This window comes from Myxine glutinosa, chromosome 1 (genome assembly GCF_964187855.1).
Source record: "Myxine glutinosa chromosome 1, kmMyxGlut1.1, whole genome shotgun sequence".
In the NCBI taxonomy this organism is placed as follows: Eukaryota; Metazoa; Chordata; class Myxini; order Myxiniformes; family Myxinidae; genus Myxine; species Myxine glutinosa.
In genome coordinates, this window is record NC_136261.1 from 357,654,954 (window position 1) to 357,667,878 (window position 12,925).

A 12,925-nucleotide genomic window follows, 5' to 3' on the forward strand; every position below is an offset into this window, starting at 1 on the left:
GACCGTGGACGTGGCGAACAGTGAGGGAAACGGCCTGATTGGCTCTAGAGAGGAAGAAGAGGAGTCGGTCTCTCTCTGCTCAGGAAAGAAGGTTGCGCCATCTTTTTGGGTTGTGTGCTTGTGCTGAGGTAGTTTTTGGTGCGTGCTTTTGAGAGCAAGGAGCTCTCTGCTCTGGTGGCGGCTGTTGAAGAAGGTTTTGGCTCCTGATGGACTGAAGGCCATGCTGTTCGTGGGAGGGACGGAGAGAGCGAAAGAGGGCCATCTTCACAGCTCGCTTTGAGGCTCTGTGTGCTCTCGCTGTCGTCGGCCGGTGACATTTTGGGGCGCTCCGGCACGGAGGCATTGGACCTGACCATTGCTACCACTGTTACAAAAAGACCCTTTGGAGACAGCTATGTGTATACACAAAAAAGGAACATTTTATTTTTATTATCTTTTCCCCTGTGTGTTTTTGTGACTGAGTAGAGGGTCCCTCAAAATAGAATTTTAGTTTTACTTCAACCTTTATTTCCGTTTGCGATTTATATTCATGAAACTATTTGATTGTTGAATTTACTGTAGTGTTTGTGGGTTTGGGAATAAACCCATGTAGTTTTTTTGTGGGGGGTGGGAGGGGGGGGGGGGGTTTCGTTCAGGTAAACTCGCATTGTTACGATCTCGCACGCGCGATAACCGCCATATTTGGGTGCTGCCTCAGGAGTTAAAGCAGTTCGGCTATTCATTCAAGGCTGGTCTTAACAGAACGACAATATACAAAGTTTCATTAGAAAATGTTTTGAAATGTGCCTTAATTGCATTTTTGGGTAGTTGACCTTTTGACCCCGCCCCAAGGCCTCAGGGGGCGCATGGCCAAAAATGGTAGCACCTTCCTGCCATGTGATAATCACAACTACCAAGTTTAGTGAATTTCCACAAAACCCTTTGGATAGAGATGGAGGAGGAGGAGGAAGAAGAAGAAGAGGAGGAGGAGGAGGAGGAGGAGGAGGAGGAGGAGGAGGAGGAGGGGGAGGAGGAGGAGGAGGGGGAGGAGGAGGAGGAGGAATAAGGAGGGGGAGGAAGGATGAGGAGGAGGAGGAGGAGGAAGGATGATGAGGAGGAGGAGGAGGAAGAAGGAGGAGGAAGAAGAAGAAGAAGAAAGGCGGAGGAGGAGAGGAGCCCATTGTTCAAACACAACTGTTCAAGTGAATCTCCCCACCCCAATGCATAGCCACTTGTATCACTTCCCGTGCCCGAGTGTTCCCTCGTCTGACAGGCTCTATCAATCGTGTGGCACGCAGTTGCCGCCGCGGTGACCTCATGCGGGCCGGCTGGTGTCATGGTGCCTCTCGAGGTTTCAAAAGCCACACACGGGATGTAGACACGTCCAAAATCCCTTCTGGCCCCATCCCGTCCTCACCTCGCATGGATGCCTTGCAAGGCTCACAGAGAAGACGCTTACGAATTGCACTTTCTTGTCTAATGTCTATATCAACTATACCGCCTCTCATGGCATACATAAGACGAGGCCAACTTCACTAATGGGTCGATGGTTTCAGAAAATGCTCGAACCTACATGAACGAACACGGTCCTAATTTGTACACCCCCTCCAACGAAGCATGACACTTTGCTTGCACAACCTCATTTTTTGTTTCTCAAAAGCAACCCTCTAATTCCTGGTTTATATTTGCACAACGATATATTTTTATTTTTTCACAAATTGATTTACTCGTGCCTCCTGCTCCACTATCCATCATCTCATCCTTGGTGAAAGGAAGCTTGTGTTGAGCCAATAGCAAAAAGCAACATTCCTTCTTTTGCTTCGAAGGATAAATCCAATCCATGGGAATCTGCAGACACTTTGCAAGGCCTGTAGTCTGTGCATATTTGTACTGAGAAAAGCAAGAAACCAATAAACATCATGCTTGATCAGACAGACCTTTGAGTCCAGTTCAGTTCTTTCAGTTTTCAATCCGGTCCAGATCAGACAGACGTCTGCCAAATATTCCCTTGGCTACCCAGCCCTGGTCACGAAACGTTCTACCTGTAAAATTGTCAGGATTGCGTCAAACTCGAGTTACCCCTCTCTAGACGTATCTCTTCTACTTATCTCTTATCTTTCTCCTGCTCGTGTCCCCTCATGTGACCTTTATTTGAGATCAATTGTAACACTGGGTTGACATCTAATGCAGATGGAGGAATATCCATCGATCCATTCTCGTCAAATTATATTCTTGTCAAAATATCGACCAACACTGTGGAGAGCATATCCTGGGGCAGGCAAGATAACCTTGACGTGCGTATCAGTACCTGTCTGCCAGCACCGGTTGTTGGTGGGCATTAAACATCCTATGGCGTCCTTTCGCGAAGAGTTGGCGAGTTATCACCGGCACCCTGGATAAAGTAAAAATTCCTGCCACCTTTAGTCGAACATCTGGCCTGGCTAGCCACAGAACATATTCTGCTCGGAGTTGTGGTCATTGTTTAACAGAATTTATTCTTTTCTCAGAATCCTTCAAAACTCTGGGAACCATTATTTCTGAGTTTCCCGATATACTGCACAGGTGAGTATTCACAGTGAGCATCATGTAATGGTAATTCTGCAGCATCACCACCCAGGGAGGGAAATTACATTTGCATCGACGTCTATCTTCATTGCCACATCACCATGCTGTCTCGCAAGAACGCTTGTTGTATGCGGACAACGTACCGCAACCATCACACGTTTACTTGCTTTAAGTTGCACTGTCATTATTATGAATCGCTTGTCTTTGCAGGAGCCGATTTGTGTTCGTTCCTGGACCAGATGACCCAGGACCCGGAACCATTCTGCCAAGGTAGATATGTGCAGTGCTCAGGATTTCTCATTACGATGCATTTTCTTTTCCGATAGATAAAGCCATCAAGGCAATGTCATCACTGTTGGCGAACACATATTGCACCGGGACTGATATACGGCTCGCTAGTTGCTTCGTTACTGAGGTTCTGGTTCAGTGGCCCTGAAGATTACGGCAGGGATTTGCAGTTTTTCAGGGTGACGACACCCTGTGTGACGACACCAACTGCCTTCTCTTTGTGAAAGACACTGTGGGATGCAAGCACCGGTCTCACTCTTTGTGGTCGGGTCGGCAATCGAACCCAGATAAGACGACTCAAAGTCAAACGCAACTACTCGGAGCAAAATGACTCCCCAATTGCACGACAATAATTAGCTTATAATACTGAAAGTTATGAGATCTTCACAGACTTTGCATTAATTTTCCTCAGAGTATGAAAACCTCAACTTAATATTACAAATCTTCATTTCAGAATTGACTAAAATACCATTGTAATGAAACAGGGTTGACAGGATGGCCTTGCGGTACGCACACTTGCCTGGGTTTGAATCCCAACCCAGCTACAAACTGTCGTCCTGGGGTTTCACAGGCAGGGTGAGGCATCAATGTGTGCGCGGTCCCTCGGATGGACGTTAAACTGGGCATTCCGTCTATAACCACCTTTAGAGGCCATTTTTCCCCGCAAGCGGGGGTTGGCCTTTTTCGGGCACCGTGGTTGTTGTTGTTTTTTGGTCCCCTTTTTGAAGCAATGTTTTACGGCCGGATGCCCTTCCTGACGCCAACCCTTTTTGCCGCCTTTAACGACGAACGGAATTACCAGTGAACTGGTGCTCAATTTGCCGACCTCGGAAGGATGACAGGCTGAGTCAACCCCCCTGGCGTTAATTCAGCGATCGACTGGGTTTCGAACCCAGGATCCTAGGATCCTAAACCGGCACCCTAACCGCTAGCCCAACACCAGGGTTCTGGTTTTAATTCTTTAAACGTTTTAAACGTTTAACACCAACACGTTTTAAACCGGCACCCTAACCCGTCTACCGCTTTTAATTAATGGTCATTAAAGATCCCACGGTGTCTTTCCTGAAGAGTAGGTGAGCTATCGCCCGCACCATGAACAAATTACAAATTCCTGCCCTGACCAGCAGATGGCACTGCATCAGCGGCACAGCCACGCCCTTAGCCAATGATGCTACCCCACAGCTTTGTGCTACATACAAATGAAGAGGAAGGATGAAACGCTTGTAATAAATCTTATATATGCATGAATGTGATCCTAAACTATCCCCACAGGCCTCCTCTTGCAGATTTTATCACCACAGAGTTCACACAGCAAGTGCCATCAGCCGTCTTTGCCACCAACCCCAGCAGGTTCGTCTGCACAAGTGGGATGGGTTTTGTCAACACTGTGACGTGTACCATTGGTGGTGATTTTTTAAAAATTATTATTATTTATTTCATTTTTTTTGTACTATCTTTTGAACCCATAACGTGACAGCCTTTTTATTCCGAACTCAGGACAAACCTCTTTCTCCTGCAGAATCCAGTACTGCACACAGGAAATCGTGGTGTTTCGAGAAAACCTTGTGAGCAAGATGTGCAGAAATTGCATCCAGTTTCCCAGCGACAAGATGAGCATCCCAAACCATGTGCGTGCCGACATTATTCTATACGTAGATTAGCATTTTCACTTGTTCTGCCGCTGTTTGTGCTGAAACATATCGAAAATTCCTTGTCTGCAGTCTCGTACACTATAACTGGCAGAGCATCCGGTGCGTGCTCAATGTGCAATTCTTGTGGAAAGCGTCCTCGTGCAATCTGAAAACGGGCGGGTCAGTGCATCGCAAAGTAGTATCAGGCTCGATGGCGTAATGGTGAGAGTGGCCGTTCTGAGTTTGAGGTCAGTGGTTCAAACCCCGGCCGAGTTGTACCAAAGACTTAAAATATGGTACATGCTGCTTCCTTGCTTGATGCACAGCAGAATGTCATATTCAGATTCATTAATTAATGCCTCATGCTCTGTATAAAGCATCGCTTCTGCCCGAGCAGTTTCTTTCTGGACGGTCGACACTCCACTGCAGGATACTCGGCCGAGTGTGCAGGAATTTGGATCTTGTTCAGGGTGCCGGGGTGATAGCTGGGCTGCTCTTTGTGAAGGACTCCACAGGATCTTAAACGTCCAACTAATGCTGCCAGACGGAGGCACCAGTTTAACGTCCATCCGAGAGACGGCACACACATTGATGAATCATCAGGATGACAGTTTATAGCGGCGTCGGGATTCCAAACCATGCGAGACAACTTGAGGCGAGCGTGCGTACCTCTAGTCTCGGCTATTCTCCTAGCCCATATTCAGTTTAAACGTAGGAGGCATTTTTCGATGTTGGAACAGCTCTTTTCTTGCAGGTGCATCCTTGTAAACAAATGCTTTTGATAAATCACTCAAATGAAACATAAATATTTCACCCATAGCTTTTGTTGCATGCTATGAATGCTTTCATCAATGGATATGGTGTTTAAATGCACGACCCTGATTCTAATCCCATGCCCTGGAGCCATTGGAGGCAGGTCCACAAACGAATACTTTTATTTCAATCATGAGTTTAAAATTTATTGAAACGAGGGAGAATTGCTTTGCAATACATGTCCCCGACTAAGTTTCAGTTCAATATCAGTAAACGCATCCCTTTATTTTGGCGGAGGTAATGCTGCGTTCGGTGCTGACAATAAAAAAATAACCTGATGTACATACATGAAGCAATCTCGTGCGTACGGCTTGTGTGCATATACAGTGCCCATAGAAAGTCTGCACCCCTTTTCAAAATTTTCACCTTTTGTTGCCTTATAGCCTGGAATTAAATTACATTAGATTAGACATTTTCCACCTTTATTTACATATCGTAATCCACAACTTCCAAATAAAAAGCAAATTCTTCCAATTTCAGAAAATTAATTAAAAATACAAAACTAGAATATCTGGGTTGGATAAGTGTCCAACCCCCTCATAATAGCAATTTTAAATTATCTCAGGTGTAAGCAATCACCTTCAAAATCACACACCAAGTTAATTGGCCTCCACCTGTGTTAAATTGTAGTGATTCTGATTATTTCAGAATAAAATCAGCTGTTCCTGTAGATTTCCTCTGCTGGGTCGTGCATTTCACAGCAAAGACTTAACCATGAGCACCAAGGAGCTTTCAAAAGATCTCCGGGATAAAGTTATGGAAAGGCACAGGTGAGGGGATGGGTATAAAATATTTCGAAGGCCTTGAATATCCCATGAAGCACAGTCAAGACAATCACTAAAATGGAAGGTGTATTGTACCACCAAGACCCTGCCTAGATAAGGCCGTCCCTCCAAACTGGATGACCAAGCAAGGAGGAGACTGATCAGAGAGGCCACCCAAGAGGCCAATGGCAACTTTGAAAGAGCAACAGGCATTTATGGCAAAGACTGGTCACTGTGTGCATGTGACAACAATATCCCAAGCAATCCACAAGTCTGGCCTGTATGGTAGGGTGGAAGCCACTACTCAAAAAAAGCCCACTTGAGGCCCGTTTGAGGTATCCAAAAAAAAAACACTCCGGAGATTCTGGAGCCATGTGGCAAAACGTTTTGTCATCTGACGAAACCAAGATGAAACGTTTTGTCCAAAATGCAAAATGTTACGTTTGGCGCAAACCCAACAGAGCACATCACCCAAAGAACACCATCCCTACTGTGAAGCAAGGTGGTGGCAGCATCATGTTATGGGGATGTTTCTCATCAGCAGGGACACTTGTCAGGAAAGAAGAGATAATGGACGGAGCAAAATACAGAAACATCCTCGAGGAAAACCTGCAGCCCTCTGCAAGGAAGCTGAAATTGGTATGGAAGTCGCGAACAATGACCAGACGCACACAGCCAAAGCTACACTGGAGTGGTTAAGGAACAAAAAGATAAATGTCCTTGAGTGGCCCAGTTAAATCTCCAACCTAAATTCAATCAAAAATCTGTGGCATGACTTGAAGATTGCTGTCCATCAACGCTCCCCACACAACTTTATTGAGCTTGAAAAGTTTTGTGCATAAGAATGGGCAAACATTGCCCAATCAAGGTGTGCAAAGTTGGTAGAGACCTATCCCAACAGACTCACAGCTGTAATTGCTGTCAAAGGTGCTTCCATCAAGTATTAACTCAGGGGGGTGGACACTTATCCAACCAAGATATTCTAGTTTTGTATTTTTAATTAATTTTCTGAAATTTGTAGAATTTCTTTCACTTGTAGAAGTTGTGGGTTACGATGTGTAAATAAAAGGTGGAAAAAGTCTGATTTAATATAATTTAATTCCTGACTATAAGGCAACAAAAGGTGAAATTTTGAAAGGGGGTGTAGACTTTCTATAGGCACTGTATATATACATCGTGATTGGTTGTTATTGTAACTACTTTGTGGAAAGGTCGTTTTTATTATTTGTGAAGCAAATCTTTAAAAGTTTACTGGATGGCTAGAAAAAAAAGAAGCACACTTCAAATTTAAATTTTATTGCACGAATCAAAAACAATGACGATGTACATCACTCGCAAAGCACAAATCCAATGCACATCAACCAAATCTCAGAATAACTTAATGGATGTTAAGTGCGCCACAACTTGCACAAACAAAATAGCAGGAAGGGGAAATGTGGTGAGAGATATGCCGGAATGAAAAGTTTGACCACTCCACTTCACTTTCCACCAGCATGATAACATCAGAGTGCTTTCGAAGAGGTTAGTATGCTAAGCATCACTTCGGCACTGCAAAAAGGTTCCAGTAACGCAAGAGAAGGGAATAATACATCTGAGCTTTCTCGTGAAACGATGAGCACACAAAGTAACGAATTAGACATCTTTGCAATCGACACAAACGTTTAAACAAACCAAGTGCAAGCTGTTTCACAAACTCCTTTGTGGCGTTGAGTTGCCATTGTAATCGAGTGGGGGTGCCAAGTGATCCTTCGGAGTCTGATTGGGCTTTGTTTTGTTTGCTCCGTAGCTGGCAGGTCAAACACCCCACCCTCCCCCCGCCGCCTCTCCCCTCCAAAAATACCATTGTCAGCAACATCCACCTATCGTGTTTGTTTGCAGTTTGTACGGACGATACTCAGCCAAGTTCACCTGACGCCGCTGCCCCTGTCCGTGAGCCCTGTGCACTGGGCTTATGACTACGCCCTGTCTATCTATCCCCTGCCGGACGTGATCATGTTCGCTGATACGTACGACCCCTTCAACATCACCCACAACGACTGCATCTGCATCAATCCGGTAACGCACTCTCGGCTCCTCGCTCCTGGGATGGAGCGGTCCCTTTTTGGATGCATTCCTCTTTCTCCGCTGGAGTTGCTATTTGAAAGGCTTTGGAAATACTTCACATGATTAATGGCACTTTAAATTCTTCACTATTACAGGGCTCACTGTGAAATGGCTTTCATGGTATAATGACTTTCATAACTTGGTAAGATAATAAAATGACTTTCATAACTTAGTAAGTACATAGTTCAATTTTAAAAGGGCCACTGACACAATCTTACCTAATGTGGGTTTAACGTTTGAGGATTCTAAATAACATTGATGATACCCGTTACACCTGCCAAACTGTATGCTGTGACACACCCAGGCAATTCCTTGGCCCACCAGTCTAGTGCTCCACCCGTCGGCTAACGGCGTAACGAAGAAGAAGCTGGAAACTGTCATCGGATGAAGGTTTTTGGGTTTATATTCCTCACATTGAGCAATTGACTGCGACAAAAGGGATGACGTGTCATGACCACAATTCCTTCGAAATGCAACCGAGTTATTACAGAACTCTGTTAAAGTGGAATTGTTCAACATAATTGTGCAGCATTGGGCTCTGAAAGTATGGGGGTTCATCTCATGCGGAGAAGGCGAGGTTGGGGGCTCCATTTAATTAGTGAAGGTCCATTTCGCGAGGGGTGGGGTCAATCCACAAGGAGGCTTGGTTATTTCAGGGATCTATGTTGTCCCTCAACATTTGGCCTCGATTTTGTTGCTCCCCGTTCCACCATCTGTCGTTTGTTACTGAAACTCCGTGGAATTTAGTGTTACGCATTTTATTATTTCCCTTCCATTTGATCTTCAGCACAAAGGACATCATTTCCACCTTTTATGTTATTTTTTTGCAATCAATTGCAACCCTCAATTGTAGTTTGCTCCTGTGTTCCCCCATTATGGATTGGGTGCCCTTTTCAGAAGCCGGTGCTGTCAAATTGACCCCCAAAGCTGCACGCATGCACCCCACGTCCATCGTAGCGCTTCTCGAGCCGACGTCCCACCCACTTAGCTGAAGATACTTTATTGTACTCCGATAAAGAAAACGTTCCCGCCCCCACACTAACCATAATTTAGTTCCCTTCTCCGACAGTTTGTCTCATCCAAGTCAAAAGTTGAATTGTTCACAAACAAATCCAGCGACGTTGCTCTATCGCCATTCCGACAGTTTACCCATACAGGAAGAGTTGAGTGTGCGTCCGTTTGCAATGTTGGATTACATTACTTTTCAAAATTCTCACCAATTTTGGGTTGAAATACAATGAAAAGCTCACCCATTCATTTTATCGCATAAACTAGGGGAGGACGGGTCCTTTCCCGTGTCAGTGGCCCTTTTAAAGTTTCATTTTGACAATTTTACTTTCACATTGTATTGGAAAAAATACTGACCATGCCTAATTCCTGGCCAAAAGGCCAGGATAACAAGAGGTAAGGTTCAACTCGTAGTTGCGGGTTTTCATGCCGATGAAATTTCTGCCGTTCCAGGGCAGCTTTTCCAGTGGTGGGTTTTGCTTCAAGGTTTATTACCCTTCCAAGAAACATATAGAGGACAGGTACGGTATGGTGACAAGCTCGAGCTCACAAGGAAATAAACGTTTAGTCTCAGATATTTTGGGTTTTCAGGTTGGAAAGGTTCTGTAGTGCAATGTTGCTTTTCAAAAGTTAAGACCACCACCTCCACTACCAAACAAAGCTTCCCAGTAGGCAAAGCTCATGTCTGACAGTTTTGATCACCACATTGACTTCATCAGCAATGGTGCAACCTATGCCAGGAGTTGAGTAACTTCCTAGTCAGGGGAGTTGGGAGGGAAAGGGGAGGAGGGTATCTTCCAGTTAGGGGATCTTCTTTTCGTATGCAGCACAAGGCTGCTGGGGAGCATCATTGGTGGGGGGGGGGGGGGGGTGGGGTGGGGGGGTGCAGGTGTGCTGCTGATGTAATGCCTTCTATACGATAGAGTAGGAATTTAGAATTCGGACAGGGTGCCAGCGATAGCTTGCCTACTCTTTGCAAAAGCCACTGTAGTATCTTTAACGCCCAACTAATGTCGGTAGACGGGACGCCAAGTTTAACGTCCATTTGAGGGACGATACACACAATGATGAATCGTCCTACCTGTGAAAGACTGGGATGACAGTTTATAGCTGAGTCGAGATTCAAACCCAGGCTGGAGGGCTTAGAAGTGAGTGTGCGTACCTCTAGGCCATCCTTCAAGATCAGTAACGAAAGTGATATTTCATCTCACAATCTCCACATTGCAGTCAGGTGACACAATCACCTCTCCCATCCCCTCCACGGGAGGATACTTACTACTTGGCAAACCATACCTGCAATCCCAGATGAAGACCAGTCAGTGGCCAAGATGTCAGAACTGAACTCCACCTGCTGGGCAGCTTTAGTAGTTGGTGGTGCCTTCTCTTTTGAAAGTTGATCTTCCCCGACTCCAACCAATTTTGTTGCTTTTGCCAACTTTTGGATTCCCGTGAAATGTTTTTCATACTCGTTCTTCCTTTTCGCAGCCAAGTGCAAGACACATGACTGGTCTGGCATCAGCACGTGTGACAAACAAGCAAAAACAGGATGAAATGCAGCATCGGCACCGGCACCTGCAAAGAAAAATCAATTTTATCCGATAGATTTGTGTATAATACATTGTACATGTAGCTTAAGAGGGCTTTTTGTATTCTCAAGTGCATCTACATGCCTCAATATAAATGAAATTGGTTTGAAAGATGTTCCTTCAAATCGCTACATGAATCACCTGTAATTAAATTATTAATCGGGGTCGGTTTGCGTAAGGGGTGTTGGCATTATAAGTGTCGAGAGGACTTCTGTGTGTACTTCTATTTATATATTAAAGACATTAGTAGACAATGGAAAAATTTTGTGAGATTTGAACCCGTGATCCCAGAATCTTTGCTGCAAATAAATACTGCACAATTTTTAAAAATAAATATTGATGAAATTTGCAATATTTGCTGGGAATATTTGAATCGAGAACTTAAAAAAGGCCTGCATGCTCAATTAAAAGTCGTGAATTGGTAGAAGAGAACGGTAATGGAAAGAAACATACATGATGTCACACATGCCGCTTGTAACTGCGGCACAGCTCCACGTCACGAACGTCGGCCCATCCACCGTTGATGATGGAGGCTACTTTGCCGCCAATTTTCTGCGACTGCAGCGTCACTCTCATCTCCGCTGGAAAAAGGGAGTGCGAGACAGACTTGAGAAGGTTGGTGAGCCGTGCACGTTGAGGCTCAGGACTGCAGGCGCCACCACGGTGATGCATTCCGCACGAGCCCGTGTGGTGCGCCCTCGGAGCTCGGGCCATCATTACTTTGAAGTGTCCCTTCAGGCAGGACTCAGAAATCACCTGCAGACTCCAATCCCAGTTGTAGTCATCGTGGGAGCAGAAGGCATCTGCACAGGACAACATTCTGCTCAAGACAACGGGAGTCAGAACCATTGCCATGTTGTGCTGCGTGGCGTGCCACGACGCCGTCTCGGTCTCAGCGGACCGGCCGGCAAAGTCCTGGACGAGGTCATACGTGCCGAGGCACAAAATGTCACAATTCAAACGTTGGCTTTTGTTGAGGCTCGCCATGGCGTGTAGCACGTGCAGAGCGTCTGGGAACAAGTAATGGTCTTCTTCCAGAAGCAATACTGGTGTAGTGTTAGACACAATGGAATGGCTCCAATCAGAACCCAGGACATACCGATACACAAAAATCAACTTCCACCACCAATGGTGCTTGGTTTGAGTGTACTTTGCCTCGCGGTAGTGCCCGTAGCGATCGGCATATGCCGCGTTGTTGCACTGCAGCCGGAGCGCGGTGGATCGAGACGAGTCTCGCTCGCAGTCCTCGGGGTCATGCCCCGGGAACTCTTCGGGAAAGATTTGCCGACTGAACGGGAAATATATCTGCATTGCTCGGCAGAAGTCCACCTGTCGCACCAGGTGGTCCATCTCCTCCATAACCAGGTCGTGGCTGAAAACCAGCAGGGCTTCTTGGATGCCTCGGACTTGGCGGAGCGACTCGATGAGCAAGCCCAGGTGCTGCACTCTGCTATGTACTTGGACCACGATGATCACGGAATATATCGGACGCGTACCGGGGAACCTATCCACGTTGAGCAATGGCCTTTGCCCGTTGTGCTGCAAAATCCGTTTCAGAAGATCTACCGTCTTGTTGGGAGCGGCCGGTACGGCACCGGTAGTGAAGTATTTGATCCATTTCTGGAACTTTTCGAGGTGGAACAAGGTCCACTTGGGTCCTTGAGTGGCCATTGATCGAGACACGTTGCCAGACCGAGACAATGGTCGGAAGTATTTCATTGTGCTGACGTTGGAGTACTTAACTTTCCAGTTATTGTCCAACATGTTCATGTAGACCAACACCAGCCAAACGCACAGGATGGCGATTAGGACAAACACGATCCTGCACTTGTGTATCTGACATCTCGTGTCCCGCTTCCTGGTGTGAGGAACGCAGGATCTCCATTGCAGCTCCATAGTCATCAGCTCGAGGTACTACCCAGTGCTACCCGCCTGCGGGAGGATCAATCATCCCGTTGGTGGCGTCATTCATCACCGACGAACAAATTCTCATCAGAGACGGTGCCAAATAAACGAGATGAGACGAGACGATCACAAAATCCGTTTAAATAACAGGGAAATCGACTTACTGCGAAGTAGCATTTTCCATACATGACGTCGCCCCGAGATTGAACTGAATCGCCGACTTCCGGGTTCGCAATATTATTTGCGTTCAAACTGTGTGGACGTTACACGACTGTAAATGGTC

The 12,925-nt window shown here is 46.0% G+C and overlaps 2 protein-coding genes across 5 annotated transcripts in view; one reads left to right on the plus strand and one right to left on the minus strand.

Moving 5' to 3' along the window:
• The window catches only part of POLE2 (DNA polymerase epsilon 2, accessory subunit), a 45,977-nt gene extending 34,888 nt beyond the window's left edge, over nt 1–11,089 (plus strand). For 2 of the 3 annotated variants that reach the window (XM_068099321.2, XM_078769940.1), the window contains exons 13-18: nt 2,487–2,541; nt 2,755–2,814; nt 4,105–4,182; nt 4,352–4,460; nt 7,919–8,095; nt 9,605–9,883. In XM_068099321.2, coding sequence (XP_067955422.2) covers nt 2,487–2,541; nt 2,755–2,814; nt 4,105–4,182; nt 4,352–4,460; nt 7,919–8,095; nt 9,605–9,760 — 635 coding nt within the window. In that variant the 3' untranslated portion in view covers nt 9,761–9,883. Of the gene's footprint in view, nt 1–2,486; nt 2,542–2,754; nt 2,815–4,104; nt 4,183–4,351; nt 4,461–7,918; nt 8,096–9,604; nt 9,884–10,636 lie in introns of those variants that run through there. The other variant, XM_078769941.1, reaches the window with a different exon arrangement.
• MGAT2 (alpha-1,6-mannosyl-glycoprotein 2-beta-N-acetylglucosaminyltransferase) lies at nt 7,321–12,874 on the minus strand. Of its 2 annotated transcripts, XM_068099340.2 has the most exons (3): nt 12,807–12,874; nt 11,191–12,669; nt 9,610–10,723 (listed from the first exon to the last, which is right to left on the minus strand). In XM_068099340.2, exon 2 carries the CDS (start codon nt 12,637–12,639, stop codon nt 11,197–11,199), a length of 1,443 nt encoding a protein of 480 aa, XP_067955441.1. In that variant the 5' UTR covers nt 12,640–12,669; nt 12,807–12,874; the 3' UTR covers nt 9,610–10,723; nt 11,191–11,196. The 2 variants fall into 2 exon arrangements, with proteins under 2 accessions (XP_067955435.1, XP_067955441.1); XM_068099334.2 differs by having other exon boundaries at nt 7,321–10,723; nt 11,191–12,860.
• Nucleotides 12,875–12,925: the final 51 nt, after the last annotated feature.

What these genes read in the sequence shown, in the direction of transcription:
- MGAT2 (XM_068099334.2), bottom strand. Translation starts at nt 12,639, where the DNA reads ATGACTATGGAGCTGCAATGGAGATCCTGCGTTCCTCACACCAGGAAG.